Here is a 19,291-nt window from a genome sequence, read left to right as displayed (position 1 = left end):
TTTTCCATGTGTGCACAAAGCTAAATGTTTGCCATGTGTGAAGTGGAAATAAATCACAATGTCTTGAGAATATGAATACGTATCTTCACATACATTTAAAACCCTAGTCCTGAACAGCATCCCCTAGACAACAAGAAGACATCAACTGAAGACATAAAAGCTTTGGTAAAACGAGATAAGTATTAAAAACTCTTTCTTCTCATTGTAACAACAATTTTAGAACTGGTTTTCTGCACTGTTGTTTCCCAATCTATTAAACTAAGCATTTACATAGCAGATCGCCTTGCTGATGAAATGCAAATAGACCAGTAACTAATTACATAACAAAGACTTATAATTGAACTTAGGTAATGACAATGTTAGAAGGTACAGCAATTTTTCTGATCTTCCCAGCATATTCGCCACTGTAACCAAGACAATTTGTACACTGTGGAGCAATCAAAGTCTGCTGCCTGATACTGGAACCAGTGTGTGTCAGCCATTAGGACATATTTGTCACAGTGAGAAAGTTTGCCACTCAGAAATCTCTCGAGTGTAAGGTAAGATGAAGAACAGATGGATGAAATCAGTACTATAAAATTAGATGACCAAACCTATGAAATATCTGCAGAAATGTGTTTCATACAGAACTGAAATGAGAGCAAGCGCTGCCAAGCACTGTGTTTCATTCTTGTTGTTCTGGATGGTTCATTGCAAGATCAATACTCAGAATATCAATTGGAAATGTCTGCTGAGTCTTGTGACTGTAAAGTGACAGTTCTCCATAATTGTCAATTATTGCATGTGATAGTTACAGACTATACGAGGTGCATTCAAGTTCTAAGGCCTCCGATTTTTTTTCTCCAGACTGGAAAGAGATAGAAACATGCGCATTGTTTTAAAATAAGGCCGCATTCATTGTCAATACGTCCCAGAGATGGCAGCACCGTACGGCAGATGGAATTTTACCACCAGCGGCGAGAATGAGAACTGTTTTAAATACTTAAAATGGCGACGTTTTCCTTACTTGAACAGCGTGCAATCATTCGTTTTCTGAATTTGCGTGGTGTGAAACCAATTGAAATTCATCAACAGTTGAAGGAGACATGTGGTGATGGAGTTATGGATGTGTCGAAAGTGCGTTCGTGGGTGCAACAGTTTAATGAAGGCAGAACATCGTGTGACAACAAACCGAAACAACTTCGGGCTCGCACAAGCCGGTCTGACGACATGATCGAGAAAGTGGAGAGAATTGTTTTGGGGGATCGCCAAATGACTGTTGAACAGATCGCCTCCAGAGTTGGCATTTCTGTGGGTTCTGTGCACACAATCCTGCATGACAACCTGAAAATGCGAAAAGTGTCATCCAGGTGGGTGCCACGAATGCTGACAGACGACCACATGGCTGCCCGTGTGGCATGTTGCCAAGCAATGTTGACGCGCAACGACAGCATGAATGGGACTTTCTTTTCATCGGTTGACAATGGATGCCATTTTTCAATCCAGAAACAAAGCGCCAGTCAGCTCAATGGAAGCACACAGATTTTCCGCCACCAAAAAAATTTCGGGTAACTGCCAGTGCTGAAAAAATGATGGTGTCCATGTTCTGGGACAGTGAGGGCGTAATCCTTACCCATTGCATTCTAAATGGCACTACGGTAACAGGTGCATCCTACGAAAATGTTTTGAAGAACAAATTCCTTCCTGCACTGCAACAAAAACGTCCGGGAAGGGATGCGCGTGTGCTGTTTCACCAAGACAACGCACCCGCACATCGAGCTAACGTTACGCAACAGTTTCTTCGTTATAACAACTTTGAAGTGATTCCTCATGCTCCCTACTCACCTGACCTGGCTCCCAGTGACTTTTGGCTTTTTCCAACAATGAAAGACACTCTCCGTGGCCGCACATTCACCAGCCGTGCTGCTATTGCCTCAGCGATTTTCCAGTGGTCAAAACAGACTCCTAAAGAAGCCTTCGCCGCTGCCATGGAATGATGGCGTCAGCATTGTGAAAAATGTGTACGTCTGCAGGGCGATTACATCGAGAAGTAACACCAGTTTCATCGATTTCAGGTGAGTAGTTAATTAGAAAAAAAATCGGAGGCCTTAGAACTTGAATACACCTCGTACCTTTCATATGTGGTCAAGCCTCAAACCAGATTCTGGTTGGAACTGCCAGTGGTAGCAGTCATGTGTACATGAGGTGTGCTCACTTATGTGAATGTGTGTGTGTTTTCTTTGCTGAAGGTTTTGGCCAAAAGCTACAATGCATAACAGTCTGCAACTCAATGGGTCATCTTTACAGTGAGTAGCAAGCTATCCTTTTCCTAATATTGTTGATATTCCAACCTGGAGTTTCCACTGTTTGATTATGTCTAAAAAAAATATTCTCCATAACAGACAACAAAATTATAACTCTTCAATTACAATGATTTTTGTATCACATTAGGTTTGGAGTGGGCTAGGTTATCTATGTAATGGTTCAGTATTCATATCACAAACAAACTGAGCTGGCATCCAAGCTACGCAGAGCAAATGGAAATAGGCAGGAGCCGATGTGATTTAACAGAATCATTTAAAACAAAAAAAGAGCAGTTTTGGGGCTTTTGCATAAGATAGGGACTTTGATGAAGAGAGTAATGTTCAGATCTCAGAACTGGAAGAATAATTTGATATTTAGCAAGATTTTGCAAGGTCTGCTGCAAGGTGTAAACCAAAGGACTTTGCTGTGTATCCTACAAGAAAATTGCCATTGTCCCTACAACTTGTAAAATGTGCATGGAATATTACAAGTGGAATTTCCTTCACAGCTGGTGGTTTTTGCAACAAAGCACCATTAATCTCATCCTTTTATCATTGATACACTGCAGTAGTAAAGCAACTTTTACTAATAGTGAGATCATCCACCTATTCAACTGATATCTTTGTCAGCAAACCTTGAAAGGTCACACTATGTGCAGTTCAGAATTAATCTGTGACAACAATCAGAGCGAAATAGTGGACAGTATTAAATTTTGCAATTGTAAATTGATAATAAATTCAACTGAGGTGAGCACACCAAAGAACTACTGAAAGATCTAAACAAATTTTATTTGTTATGCATATGTCAGATATAGGTGATACAAAAATAAAAAATTAGTAAACTTTGCTTACTTTCATGCCATAATGTCATAGGAGATCATTTTTCAGGATAACTCATCAAATAAATTTTAAGTTTTCCAAGTTCAAAAGCATATAATATGAATTATTTGTGGCTTGAGTTCATGAGCACCCTGCAGTGGCCTGTTCAAGGAAATTGGGATACTAGCTATGGATACTAACTATTTATTCCCAATACATTTATTGCTTCATGAAATCTGTCATAAACAACACCTCTCCTTTTGAAATCAATAGCTCAGTTCATCAAATAAGTACTGACAATGACAAAGGCATTCAACTCGGTAAACCTTAGGTTCCTTCTAGAAAAACTGAAGTTGTATCATATCAGGGATCCAACCATGAATCTTCTAGCCACATATGTGTTGAATCATAAACAATGCACTAAACTGACATACAAACTACCTGCTCACAAACATAGTTCCTAGCCAAATACAGAAAATAGTATATTAGGGAACAACTTACCCCTTCCTTACTTATGGGATCAAACTATTGGTGTCCAATTAAAAAGAATACTGTCTTTATGGAAAGAGCAATAAGGCTTATACGTAGGATGAGCCAAAGAGATTCATGTTGTGAGGTGTTTGTGCAGCTCAAATATCTAACAGTATATTCTACATACATATTTAAATTAGTTGCAATTTTTGAGAGACAACCAATGGAAGCTATTAAGTGCAGTGATGTACATGATCACAACACCAGGACAAAATTTAACTATTTCAGAAAAAGAACAACATTAAAAATGATAGGTAGAAGTCCACATATCACTGGGTTGATTAGGTTTGACAAACTACTAAATTATCTAAGAATATGCACAGGGAGAGCAATATTCACAGAAACTTTTCTCACAGATCATTGGCAACACCCGAAATTCTATAGCATAAATATGCTGGCAAAGCAAGGAGAAAGGGGGTGACCCCAAGGGGGAATAACAGTCCTACTGAAACCGTGGATAACACCAATTATAGCAACAACAGAACTAAATCACTCCATTCTAATAGAAGTAAAACAAATCACAATATTAGCAACATACTTCCAGCCAAGCGAATCGGCCATAGACATAATTGATGAACTGAGACAACAAATAAGATGGAGCAAGAAAGACATCCCTTTACTTATAGCAGGGGATCTAAACTGTCGGTTGGATGTACAGAATCACAAAACAAAATTAGTAATCGAATCACTACAAGAAGAAGGCCTCATCCTGCTAAACAACACAAATGTCCCTACGTACTTCTGCCATAATGACAAAAGTGCTATTGATATCGCCCTCATAAGAGGAAACATAAAAGGGGACATAAGCCCACTTTGGAATGCAAATCACTTGCCTATAAGAAAACACATCCCGATGAACATAGCCATACAAAGTGATTGGAAGGCAAGAGAGAACCAAGAGAAGAGACTGCTCACGAGGAGACTGGATCCAAGGAAAGTGGAAGAATACCACGACCAGATAGAACAAATTGAGTCCTTAATCGACAACTCAAACGTAGAGGAGGCAGCGCTTGAACTGGAGAAACTCTTAAAACAAGCAACTACCCTCAGGAAAGTGAGAAGAGCTAAACCATGGTTCGATCAAGAGTGTTATCAGCAAAGAAAAGAAGCACTCCAAGCTTTACACCAACTAAAAACGGACACAGATAATCACTCACTACTACAAACATACGCTGAGAAAAGAAGATCCTACAAAACACTAACAAGGGAGAAGGGAACGGCACACAGGGAAGAAGACTAGCTGAAGAAGCCAGGAGAGACCCATTCATTGCAATCCACCCCCGAAAGCAGGCACGGTCACACTATATAAGCAAGGAAGAATGGACAAGACATTTCAAAAACATTCTCAACAAAGATGGTAGAGAAGGAGCAAGTCAAGAGCTCACACCGCAAGAGATGCCAGCATGGTCCCCACTCACTCCAAATGAGGTCCGAAACATCACTGAATCGACAAAAAGGAAGAAAGTAGCGGGACTGAACATGCTTTACAATGAATACCTTAAAGACACAGCCCATCTGCTAGCACCAACCTGGACAAAACTTTATAACAAATGCATTGAAACAGCAAAAATCCCAGGCCAGTGGAGAAAATCAATAGTAAGGGTAATGTACAAAGGGACGGTCGACCCAAAGGACACAAACAAATACAGAGGAATAGCCTTGGAAAACAACCCTTTTAAGGTATTCACAAAACTAATCACAGGAAGAATAAGACACACTTTGGAAGACCACCTCCCAGAATCTCAATTCGGGTTCAGGGAAAAAAGATCCACTATCACAGCAGTGGAGCTGCTTTTAAAAAACATATGGGAAACCATCGATAAGAAGCAAAAATATTATGCCGTATTCATAGACTTCACAAAGACCTTCGACCTCCTCAATCAATCATTAGTAAAAAGGATGCTCGACGAAACCCTGGGAAGAGACAGCGTCTGGATGAGGATCATAAACTCCATAAATGAATGGAATGAGGTAAAGATCTCGGACAACCACGACCTGTCTGAACCAATAAGGCAAACAAACGGAGTACTCCAAGGAGAACCACTAAGCCCGCTCCTGTTCATTCTGGCAGCAAAGGACATTATGGAAATCGCTCAAGACGAAGATGTCGAAGCATATGCCTATGCGGACGACATTGTGATAGGCTCAAAAAACTTAAAGAAACTACAGGAGACTATAGAAGATGTGGAAAAATGGTGCACCAAACACAAGTTTGTAATCAACACCGACAAGATGGAAATGATGGTATTCAGACCAGGCGGGCAAATCTCAAAAACGACAAGAATTGCACTACAAGGAAAGCAAATATCTATCACAAAAGATCACAAATATCTAGGGATAACACTCCAGCCATCCGCAAAGTGCTTCACTAAACACACAACAGAGAAAGCGACACAGGCCATCAGAGCGATAAACGAAATAAGTTCCATCAGAACACTAAATCTAGACACAGCTATGGCACTCTTCAAATCAAAACCGATACTGGCTTATGGTATAGAAATCATATGGATCCACCTAAATGAAAACAACTTACAAAAATTGGAAAGAGTAAAAGCAACCTATATCAAAAGAGCATTAGGGGTAGCAAAAACCACAAGATCAAGATTAGTCTACCTTCTCACCCAAGAATCTTTCCTCATAGAGGATCTAAGGACAAGGTTCTTACTTCCCAACACATCAGCATCAGAGAACCTACTAAGATCACTACTCAAGAAAAGAGAGGAAGTACCAACGGAATTCTATGGATCTGGGGCCATGATCGACCGCACTTGGACAGCAGCAAATTCTGAGATGAGACATGTACTTACAAGATTCGCAGTACACGGATTCCACCATGAAATTTGTGCAAATACAACATACCATGAACCGTCAAACCTTTGCTAGTGTACACTATGTGGACAGTCTTGTGAGCGATACCATACAGCAATATGCAACAAGAGGACCAGATCAATTAGAGACTACGCAATAAATGGTTCAAATGATAATCTGTTATAATACCTGCACTGAATGTAATCTACTACTAAGAATTATGCAGACACTCAATACATCCTTGTAATTCACTCTCGAATGATTCCAATCAAATGTATAACCATAATGGCTATTTTGCTGCAATAAATCGTTTATGAATGATTTTAACACAAAATTAAAATCTTTTCCAACAGAAAAATGTTTGTATCACTCAACAAACTTTAAAACACTGTTTGTAACATGAACCAGTAGCATATCAGCTGTAATGTTATAAATGTATAAAATAGATATAAGATGCAACCATTGCTGTGTATAACATATTTTGTAAGTGTTACTATTGCCATACTAGTGTTCCTGATTTTTTGTAAAAGTAATCATTGTGATAGCTCCATGCAAAGAAAATATTGATAAATAAATAATTTACATTCATATTTAAAGTCAATTACTTTGGTCCAGAAAAATATCCATATTCAGGAACACACATTTTCAGTAACTTGCCAATGGTATAAAAAGTTTAGTTACTAATAATGTTCAATTTAAGAAGACCCCACAGGATTTATTGGTAGCCAATTTCTTTGAACCCACATGAATTTCACAGCAGAACTAGCTGATGTGAATATATTATTAATATGAGGGTTGGAACTTAAATAGTGGCAATTATTTATTCACAACCGATACAAAAGAGTTACATGTTTTCACCTGTTATTGTCCTTCAAAGTAGTCACCAGCATTGTGTAGAAGCCATTTCCAGCGATGTGGAAGGTGTAGTATACTGTTAGCAGAGCCTGTTCTGTTGATGGTGCGAATGGAGCGGTCTACTGCCTGTCAAATCTCTAGAACAGTTCTGAAGCGAATGCCACGAAGTGGTTCCTTCGTCTTCAGAATCAAATCAGAGTCACAAGGAGGAGAGTATGGTGGATGGTACAGTACTTCCCTGTCCCATCGACTGAACAGAGCAACCACAGCTTGCACTGTATGCGCCCACGCATTGTCGTGCAAAATAATGGGTGGGTTGTGCAGGAAGTGTCACCACTTCTTACGCAAAAATGGACGCAGGTGATGCTCCAGAAACGAACAGTAATACAACTTAAGTCTTTGTGACTTTGATTTGATTCCAAAGATGAAGGAACCACTTTGGGGCATTCGCTTCAGAACTTTTCCAGAGATTCAACAGGCAGTAGACGGCTCCATTCGCACTATCAACAGAACAGGCTCTGCTAAAGGTATAAGACGCCTTCCACATCGCTGGCAATGGGTTCTACACAATGCTGGTGACTACTTTGAAGGGCAGTAACTGGTGCAAACATGTAACTTTTTTGTATCAGTTGTGAATAAATAGTTGCCACTATTTAAGTTCCAACCCTCATATTATTAATTAATGTGAGTGTTGCACAAAATCTTACTTCTCCACATTTTCAGTGCAGTAATGTAATGTGATATATGTAAATAAATGTGGTAGACTGATTTTCTGTTTGAGGATGCCTGGCTACAGTACCATAGAACTGTTATTTGATCCTCAGTATATTGTACAGGATGGGGCAAATAAAAGTGGCCTAGAGAATAGAGTTCCAGGGTACAAAGAAACACAGCGGAGAAAAGGAAATACAGTACTCACCTGATTATAGAGATGTTGAAAGTGACCACCATTCATCTCTTGCCACTTTTGGGCCCTGGTCAGCAAGTTGCTGAAGGTGGATCAAGATGGACTGCTGGAATTGCTGCAATCTCATCTGAAACGTTTTGCGGCAGTTCTTGAGGACTACGTGGGTTTTTGTGATACACCTTAGACTTGAAGGCTCCCCACACAAAGTAATTGCACACTGACAGATCAGGTGATCTGGGTGGCCAGCTTAGACTTGAAGGCTCCCCACACAAAGTAATGGCACACTTACAGGTCAGGTGACGTGGGTGGCCAGCTGTGACCACGACCAGACAGACCTCTGCTAACAACTCCGTCAGATGTGAAGATTGTGTAAATGTGCTCCAAGGTTCTACTGGCTGTATGGAACTGACTAGAGTTTTTTTCCTCCTCCATTAATACTGCCACAAATGGTCTGGGCCACTTTTATTTGCCCCATCCTGCACATTTATATGTTTTGTTTATGTCCCTAAAGATTTCCTCACTATCGAACAATGGAACAAAAGTACATCAAATGGAGTGCAGTAGCTACTCTGAGAAATGTCACTCCCCTCCCTCTTAGAGTACTCAGGTGCTGTTTCTATCTATGCAGGAGTACATCAAAATTGCAACAACACAAAATATACAAAATCATGAAATTTTATTTATTGTGTGTATGCTTTATAGTAGGAAGATCATATGATTCAGTTATTAGGTGATTTATTTGTATACAGTGCACAAAAGTTAGTATGCAAAGTTCCCAACCCTGGCAACAAAAATAGCTCTGATCTGGATAGTCATCAAGTCAAACTGACCTTGGATGACAGATATGGGTATGTCATTCTACGCTGATAAATCCTAGTTGCTGGAGAGTGGTAGCATGCTAACCCCTCGGTAGCCTGTGACCAAACCTTTTCATTGTCTGAGGGATCTAGAAAAACTGCTGGTCAGGGCAACAGCTGAACATCACCTGTATCAAAGTAGGTCAGGACAGCAAGGGAATCATCCTGTCTTACATTATCTTGTAGAAGCATAATATCATGGCTGAGTGAACAATATGTCTCTCCTCTTGGGCAGCAGTCACATGAGGCTGTTGAGTTCCTGCACAGTGTTGAATATGGAACTTCTGGACACACTGATTCCATATTTGCATGACAGCCATGGTATCCACACCAACACAAGCAGCAACATTGTGTAACAATAAACCACAGTCACGACAGGCCACGATCCTGCTACTGTCGAGTTCCAATATGTGCTAGCAGATGTTTCTTCTTCACAATCTTTTTACAAACAAACAACATTCAAATTTGATCTCTGAATGAGAAATGCACTGTGCAATCTTTCCTTATATAGAGATTATAGATGGCATTACTCTGACCTACTTTGTACAGTTCCACTGAAATTCTAATAATTTGTATACCAAAGCACTTAGTATATACTTCATGCTAATTTGTTATTTTTGAAAATATAAGTAACTGGGTGGACAAAAAATATACTTACCAAGTGGCAGCAGGAGAACACACATATAAAATGTATCACAGTTTTCAAGTTTTCAGAGCCAGGTGCTCCTTTTCTTTTGGCAGAAGGATTGAAGGAGAGGAAGAGGGGTGAAAGAAAAGGACTGATGAGGCTTAGGAAAAGGGGTAAAGTTAGGAAAGGTCACCCAGAACCCTGAGTCAGGGGAGAATTACTGGATGGGATGAGAAGGAAAAAAGGTAATTATTGGTGTAGGAGACAGTGGTGAAGGTTGGGGGCAAGAGGGGGGGGGGTGCTATCGGTAGGAGAGGGGTTGTGGTTGATGGTGTAGCTGTTTAGGGCTGAGAGATGGGGGGCAGGGGGGGAGGGGTGTTAATGAAGTTGGCCAAGCTCAATGTGTAGGAGGGAAGTAATGATTGATGGTGTGGCCCATAATAACTTCTTTCCTTCTTATCCCGTCTAGTAAGTCCCCCCTGACCCTGGGTTCTGGGTGACTTTTCCAAACTCTACCCCTTTTCCTAAGCCTCACAAGGCCTTCTCCTTCACCCCTCTTCCTTTCTCCTGAACCTTTCTGCCAGAAGGAGCCGCTGGCTCCAAAACCTTGCAAACTGTGATACCTTTTAATATAGATGTTCTCCTGCCACCACTTGGTAAGTGGATTTTTTATCTATCCCATTTGATATTTCTTGCGTCATACCTTCATGGTAGTTGTGATGGCTAGCAATGTAACATTTCAAACAAAGCAATTATCTGATTTATTTTGCTTTAAAGACCACTGTTAGCTAAGTATGTACTGCAAAAGTCTAAAAAATCTAATATGAAATTTAGTTTTAACTGTAATTTTTATTCCAGGATAAAAATAATCTGATAAATTATTGTTGTTAAATATATGGAGATTTTCAGAATTCCCTGTCCAATGTCTTCTGGGAACTTGTTAAGGATTTTTGTATCAGACTAAGAATTCCTTTCTGAATTACAGAGGGATGACACATAGTCTATATGAAAGTTATTTTTTTCTTCCAATACTATGGTTGTAAATTCCACATTTTATCCTAAGTTCCCTTTCATTATTAACAACACTACCATTAGGGAGTAAATGTATCGGCACATAAGTTTAAGCCCTTCGGTCCCTTTAGAGACTTCTGCGAAATGTCATGTTAATAACTTTATGTAGAATTCTTAGATTAGATTAGATTAGATTACTGAACATGTCTGTAGAATAAATACTTTTTTAACCTTAGCTACACTGCTCCAGAAGATAATGCAATAGGACACTGAACATGTCAGTAGAATAAATACTTTCTTAACCTTAGCTACACTGCTCCAAAAGATTATGCAATAGGACAGTACTGAGTTTAAGTATGCAAAGTACACTAGCAATCCTAGAGCAGATCACAATCTTACAACCTGTACTGTTGATAAATGTTCTTGTCCAACATCAATTGTGAAGATTTGTGCCACCACTAGATAAACCATGCAATCTGATATCATACTTACTGAAGACAACACAATGAATGAGTAAAAAATTTTACTGGAATTAAACTTCAGAAGTGCTCCATGAGCATTAAATGTGTAAAGATTTCTCTATATATGTATTATATAGATGAAGAAGCATTTGTAAGTTCAGGAGCAAGTAGCATAAAAGGAATTTATGGTAACTAAAGGTTAAATCTGGTGGCAGAAAACAGAGACTGCAATATAACCAACAAATAATTCAAGATGATGTGAGTAAGTGATAATCTCAGATGAACAAGTTGGCACGGGAGTGTAAGTCATGGTGGGCCACATCAAACTGTCCATAAGACAGTTGGAAAAATAATCCAGATTGTGGTTTTTACAAGGGCCACTTAGGAGCTATCAGCTTGTGGACTTCTGTACAGAGGTTCGAAGAGGGACTTGGAGCATCAGGCATAGAAGGTGCAGAAGAGACCTCCAGGGATGAAACTATAACATTTTGTTTAAAGAGTAGACTGTTCAATCAAAAAATGGAAACCGTAGCTTCCTGGCAGATTAAAACTGTATGTCACACTGACACTTGAAAGGCAAACGTCCTCAGTTTGAGTCTCAGTCTGGCACACAGTTTTAACCTGCCAGGACATTTCATATTGGTGCACACCCTGCTGCAGAGTGAAAAATTCATCCTGGAATGGATAATGTGCCCATCCACTGCTTAATGTGTCCTCTATGTGGTGAGTGGCAGTGTATCCTAACTCATATTGAATTTGTTCCTTTAATTTCAGTCTATGATCAGGATGTTACAGCCTGTAAAACTAATTCATATTTTTAGGCCATCACAGAGTTTCCATTGTTGGAATGTGTTTTAAGACTAGCATGTAAACAAAGACTGTAACAGTTTAGTTTCTAATTGTCCATCTTAGGCCTCACGTTACACGGGGGAATGGGGGAAGTTTTTGTTCTACAGTAAGAGCTCATGGGTTAAAAAATTATTTACTGGATGAATTCTTGTGACAGTAATCAATCACCATTGACTGAAGAGTCCATTTCATTCAGTATGGGTATGATCTATTGTCTTTCTGCTGAGTTTATGGAGGATTTACACTGCTACAGGATTTACGCTGTTGCAGAAGTGGAAAGCTGGTACAGAAGTCCATTTCAGAGGTAGGAGAACACATTACTTCCTCGAAGTACTTATAGAGTGAGAAGAAAAGATATTCAAAACCAAGTGACATTTCACTGAACTAGGTTAGTAAGGTTTTACCACCCGAGATATTATCCCTTGTCCATATATTTTCACATGCTGTATTTCAATAGAATAAGGACAGTGTGACAAGAGCAGTGAAAGCTATCTTCTAGAAATTATGATTACCACAACTTCCTTGCACTGCACATTCATCTGACATGGCGTCCATGGAATGTGTGCAATATATGGTTGGTCAGCTACTCATTCATCGAGGGCTACCAACCGTGCTTCATAGTTTCACATACAAACTGTGTGGAAGGAGAGTCCCCAGTAACATGTGAATCTTCTGTGATTGCAGACAATTACATTTCTAAAATGGGTTCATTATGCAGGGAAGATATTTGTGCTGCACTGAATTTTCAAAGTCTGAGATCACAGACAGCCCTGAAATCATAATCATCTTCGTCTTATTGTACACTTACTCTGAAGTGTAAACTTCATTTCAGCCACAAGTATCATTCCTGGTGCTGCAATTTTCACAAACGTTACTGTATATCCACATGCTTAAGAACATTATTACATAACTTTGATAAGCAAAGATGAAATTTTATGTATATGGACCGAAATGGCGAATGAACATTTGGGAATTGAACCCGGGTCTCCTGACCAATAGGAAGGTCATTAGCCACTAAGCCACCTTGACACAGTGGTTCACACAACTGCACAAATTACCATGGCACACCTCCCTCCTCAATCCAAATTCTCACTGTTGCCCCAATCAACTTCAAATTCCCCCTTACACATGAACAGAATTGCCAAGGCTCTCCATGTTCTGGAATACACCTCAGCATCAAACTTAAGTGGGGGATCCAGCCAGAAACCCAGGTGCAGGGACTCATACAGATGAAATGACACAAATTCAGATACTTCACTGGCCTCATACAGATATTATTTTATATATATAGACTGAAGTGGCAAGTGAAAATTTGTACTAAGGTCAGGAATTGAAACTGTGTCTCCTACTTACTAGGTAGGTGCAATAGCCACTAAGTCACCTTTTCACAGTGGTTCACACAAATGTACAGATTACCTCAACTCATCTCCCTCCTCAGTTCAAATTCTCACTGCCGCCCCAGGTTAACAGGGAATTTAAAGTAGACTGGGGTGGCAGTGAGAATTTGAACTGAGGAGGGAGACACGCCAGGGTAATCTGTGCAGTTGTGTGAACAACTATGCAAGGTGACTTAGTAGCTATTGCACCTGCCTAGTATGCAGGAGACCCAGGTTTGATTCCCGGTCTCGGTACAAATTTTCACGTGCTGCTTTTTTGCAATTAACAATCTAAATTTTATTGACAAGTCTGAGGATTTAATAGATGAAATAGGGTATCGTGTAAAACTCACGTAGATAAATGTTGACTGGTTCCAGTATGGTGTGCACTTCACATGTTGCTTGAGATGAATTGCCACCCTGAGGCTTCACCTGGAGTTCATACACTCCAAATTCTCCGAGATCTGCAGACGTCTCGCACAGAACTGCACTGAGAATAAAAGTTCGTAATCTTGATAATATAAGTCAATGCAACTGTTGCAAATTCTGCAAGTAAGTATTTCTTTTATAAAATCACACAAAATATATCTACAGAACACTACTTGTGAATGACAGAATGAGAAAAGAAAATGTCTTCCTATTCAACACTACGAATTATCTGATGATCTATATTCCTTCTTCTCATCATAAAGAGCAACAATGACATTGCTGAAAGCCTTCTGTTACTACAGTATGCACATAACCCATTCTTTGATTATTCTTATGACATCACTGTAAATAAGCATACTGGACAAAAAACTAGTCATTAGAAGACATAAAGCTGATACTGTGTAATGCCACCACTGGCCTTGATGTCAGCCTCAGTTTGACGAGGAGGAGAGTCCACAAGTTTCTCTGGGTGTGCCATATCCAGCTGAAGCCATTCATTGGTGATTAGATCAAGCAGAGCTAAGAGCTACCAACTTAAAGGGATGTTGGTTGCTACATTTCACCAGCTATTGCAAACATTCCCAGACATTTTCAATGGGATTAAGATCGAGTGATTCAGGGGGCCAGAAAAGACGAGATAGGGTGCCTGAGTGTTCATCATATCAGAAATATATCTGTACAGCCCTGTGTACATGGGCTTTGCCACCTGATAAGACGAGTGTACCCATAGCATGCTCATCAAGAAGAGGCCCAAGAAAGGCATAATGGGATGATAGGATATATTGGGGAACAAGTTCCCACTTGGAGAGTTTGGGGAAACCTGTTGTGACAGTGCCATGACATTTAACAGTGCCGCCACGACAGTACGCGCAAACGGCGATAGAGGCGCTCCGCAACTCAGCTGAGCGCGGGAGCGCCACCTAGCTACGAACGGCACTGGCCGCATGTCACGGCACGGCAGTCAAATGAGAGATAGAGAGATAGAAACAATAGCTGGGTACATGATAACAACTCAGTGTTATCATGTACCCAGCTATTGTTTCTAAGTGAGTGTGTTTGAATATCCACGTAATTATTGGTGATTAAAGGTTATAACACTTTTTGGCGATGAGGTCGGATATTTTCACTGCATTGTGGATTTGTGTGTTCGTGACGGGGCAGACATGGAACAGCTTATGCAAGCACTCATTGAACAACAAACACAGCTGACGGCTGCTATTCAGGCATTGTCAACGTCGCTTACTCATCGTCTGTCTTCCTCTTCTCCGCCTCCATTCCCTCCTTACGACGAGGCCGCTGAAGACTGGGAGGATTATGAGAAGCATTTGTGGCAACACTTCTTGGCTTTCGGCGTTGTCGACGCTCCTATGTGTAAGTCGTTATTTCTATCTTGAATTTCCCCACGGATCTATCAGCTGCTATCTCAGTTAGCCCCTCTGCGGGAACCTGCCTCCCTGTCCATCCAAGAAATGTGTGACTTATTGTCTAACTATTACCGCAAAAACACCCACGTCATTGCCGCCCGCGTGGCGTTCTACCGGTGTCGTAAACAGCCCCATCAATCTTACCGGGCTTGGGCGGCGGAACTACACGGTCTGAGTAGGAAATGTCAGTTTGTCACGGACACTCACCATGAGTCTTATGCTGATTCAATGGTTAGGGATGCTATTCTACGGCTTGCGCCTGATAAAGAAGTTCGGCAACATGCCCTACAACTACCAAACCCGTCGTTGTTGGAAGTTCTAAGCATCGCTCAATCCTTTGAAGTGTCTCACACTGCTGGAGCGCAAATAGACGCGTGGTGTGATGTAGGCGGTGTACAGTCAACTTTCGACACGGACAATTTGCCTGTTTCACAGGAGAACGAAGATGTGGTGGCGGTTCACTCACGTAAACAACGTCGTGTTGGGCCACAACGCTCGCAGCGAAAACAGCAACCACAGAAGCAGGTTCGTTCCGCACTTCCTTCTTGTCCACGTTGTTTCGTACAACATGACAGGGCCGCGTGTCCAAAACGTTGGGCCACGTGTAATTCATGTAGGAAAAAAGGCCACATTGCTTCTGTGTGTCAGACCCCTAAAGTTCCTGCCGACGAGGACGAGGCATCGGACATGGATGTTAACTGTGTGCTTTCTCAAACAAATAAGTTGTTTGTTACTGTTTGTGTTCTGGATAAAGACATTCGCATGCAAGTGGACACTGGCTCTGCAGTAACTCTCATTAATTCTCGCACGTATTTGGAGTTGGGCTCCCCTCCCTTGTCTCCAGTTACACGAAATCTGAGAACTTATAATAAACAGAAAATTCCTATCATTGGCCAGTTTGATGCTTACACTGCCTACAAGTCTGTTGTTAGGCCCCCTCACGTTTTATGTGGTGGATCATGCGGGCACTGAAAACCTGTTTGGTTATGATGCTTTCCATTTGTTCTGGTTCTCCATTGATGATGATGTGCACCTCATATCTGAGGATATTCTGTATCAACAGCTGGAAGGATTGTGTTCTGAATTATCGTCCATGTTCTCTGCTGGTCTGGGTCGTGCCAAGGATTTTGAAGCCCACATTACTCTTAAACCTACAGCTCACCCTAAGTTTTTCCGGGCACGCCCTATTCCGGTGGCGTTGCGTGCACCTGTCAAGGCTGAGATAGACAGGTTAACAGCTTCAGGGATTCTCCTTCCTGTTACCTCCAGTGAATGGGCATCGCCCATCGTGGTGGTTTCTAAACCAAACGGGAGTCTGCGATTGTGTGGTGATTTTAAAGCCACTGTCAATGCTCAGAGCCTCATTGACACTTATCCTCTTCCCCGTCCTGAGGAGTTATTTACCAAGCTCGCTGGGGGCCAGTTCTTTTCCAAACTTGACTTATCGGAGGTGTACCATCAGTTGCCGTTGGATGCTTCTTCCAAGGAATTTCTCGTCATCAACACTCCTTGTGGGTTGTATCAGTACCAGCGGTTACCATTTGGCATCGCTAGCGCGCCGGCCATTTTTCAGTGGTTTTTGGAACAGCTCACGGCTTCCGTTCCCGGCTGCATAAACTATCTGGATGACATTGTTGTCACGGGGGCATCCACTAAGGAACACCTTCGCAATTTGCGTTCCCTGTTTCGGGTTTTGCATTCGGCTGGGTTGAGGTGCAATCTGGACAAGTCACAGTTCTTCGAACCCTCCATTGAGTATCTCGGTTTCCACTTGTCCCGTGAGGGTATACGTCCTCTACGTCAGCACGTTGCGGCCATTAACGCTCTACCCCGGCCGTCTACAGTCAAAGAACTTCAGGCGTTTCTAGGCAAGATTGCTTATTATCACAAATTCATTCCATCTGCAGTGGCAGTAGCTCATCCTCTGCATCAGCTGTTACGCAAAAACGTCCCTTTCTGTTGGTCCAACGAGTGTGAGCAGGCTTTTGTCCACCTGAAGGCTCATTTGCAGTCGGCGCCTTGTCTTGCCACATTCCGTCCAGGTCAGCACTTGGTTCTGGGGACTGACGCGTCACAGTATGGCCTAGGGGATGTTCTCGCCCATCAGTATGAGGACGGGTCAGAACGACCCATCGCCTATGCTTCCAAGACCCTCAACGATGCGCAACGGCGTTACTCTCAAATCGAAAAGGAGGCGCTCACTATCATTTATGCTCTAAAAGAGTTCAGCGTTTTTTTGTATGGTTCTAAGTTTCACCTCATCACCGACCACAAGCTGCTGGTCTCTCTGTTCAGCCCATCGGCGTTGCTTCCAGATAAGGCAGCTCACTGCCTGCAACGTTGGGCCTTATACTTGTCTCGTTTTCACTATGAGATTCACTATCGCCCCACGGCCCAACACGCCAATGCTGACACATTGTCGCGATTGCCGATGGGCCCCGACACGGTTTTCGATCGTGATGAACTACTCTGTTTCCACATTGATGAGGAAGAACGTCGTGCGGTCGATTCCACTTTCAGGTTCGCAGGTCGCGTCGGCTACTGCGCAGGACCCAGTCCTGCGTCAGGTGATCGGTTTTGTTCAATGGGGTTGGCCGGACAGGACCAAGGGCCGGGCATCGGATCCCCTTCGCAACTACCATGCCTTGCACCTCTGTCTGTCCGTTCGTGATGGTGTTGTTCTTCTGGCCACGGATGGCACATCTCCACGGGTCGTGGTGCCAGCCTCTCTTCGCAAAGATGTTCAAACTGTTGCATGAAGGCCATTGGGGGATTCCTCGGACTAAGTCCCTGGCCCGCAGGCACGTTTATTGGCCCGGTATTGATTCGGATATCGCCCACATGGTTGCTGCGTGTGGTCAGTGTGCTCAACAACTGGCTGCACCTCATACAATGCCCTCTCCGTGGCCTGATCCGGCGCAGCCATGGGAACGGGTGCACGCTGACTTTGCCGGCCCCTTCCTCGGTACTTATTGGCTACTGTTGATTGACGCCTTCTCGAAGTTTGCGTTTGTTGTTCGATGTCCGTCGCCCACCACTGCGGCGACGACGCTGGCTTTGTCCAAAATCTTTGCGCTAGAAGGTCTTCCATCCACGATCGTCACGGACAATGGCCCTCAGTTCTCTTCGCAGGCCTTCCATGATTTTTGTACTGGACAAGGGATTCATCATGTTACAGCACCGCCCTTCCATCCGCAATCGAATGGGGGGGTCGAGCGCCTTGTCCGCTCTTTCAAAAGCCAGATGAAAAAATTCCTTAGTGATTTTTCCACAGATGACGCTCTGCTGCAATTTCTGAGTTCTTATTGCTTCACGCCTCTGGGTAATCGCAGCCCTGCTGAACTCTTGCACGGCCGCCAACCGCGCACTCTACTGCACCTGCTTCACCCTGTCAGGCCTTGTGCTTTATCCCCTAGTGTGGGAAAATACTCGGTGGGCACCCGCCGACGTGTGGGCACGAGGGTATGGATCTCGCCCTAAATGGATTCCAGGGGTGGTCAAGGCTCTTCGTGGCCGCCGGCTTTGTGAAATACGTACGGACGACGACACAGTTGTTCGCCATTACGACCAGATGCGCCCACGAGTGGTGGCCACGCCGGTGCCACCGCCCCTTCCTTCGCCTCCACCAGCCCGAGAAGCCAGGCCTGTCACTGCTGCCGACCTACTGTTCGTGTTGATGCAGCCGACGTCGCTACCGCTTCCAAGTACGCTGGAACCGGCCCCAGTCGCGCCGCCGCCTTCTCCGGGACCCGTCTCGCTGGAGCACACCCCCAGGTCCACGACACCTATGGATGCTGCTCCGGAGTTTTCACCCATCATCTCGTCCAGGAGGCACGTGACGACGGTTCAATCCCGTCTCCGGCCATCCTGATTTAGGTTTTCCGTGATTTCCCTAAATCGTTTCAGGCAAATGCCGGGATGGTTCCTTTGAAAGGGCACGGCCGATTTCCTTCCCAATCCTTCCCTAACCCGAGCTTGCGCTCCGTCTCTAATGACCTCGTTGTCGACGGGACGTTAAACACTAACCACCACCACCACCAGGAGGCACGTTCCA

The 19,291-nt window shown here is 42.8% G+C and overlaps 1 protein-coding gene across 1 annotated transcript in view; it reads right to left on the bottom strand.

Annotated features, from left to right (window-relative positions):
* LOC124558354 (heparan-alpha-glucosaminide N-acetyltransferase-like) overlaps positions 1 to 19,291 on the bottom strand; it is a 329,129-nt gene that overhangs the window by 94,139 nt on the left and 215,699 nt on the right. The window contains exon 5 of the mRNA XM_047130906.1: positions 13,738 to 13,874. Coding sequence (XP_046986862.1) covers positions 13,738 to 13,874 — 137 coding nt within the window. The remainder of the gene's footprint in view (positions 1 to 13,737; positions 13,875 to 19,291) is intronic.

This window comes from Schistocerca americana, chromosome 1 (assembly GCF_021461395.2).
Source record: "Schistocerca americana isolate TAMUIC-IGC-003095 chromosome 1, iqSchAmer2.1, whole genome shotgun sequence".
Lineage (NCBI taxonomy): Eukaryota > Metazoa > Arthropoda > Insecta > Orthoptera > Acrididae > Schistocerca > Schistocerca americana.
This window is presented reverse-complemented; position numbering and strand designations above follow the sequence as displayed.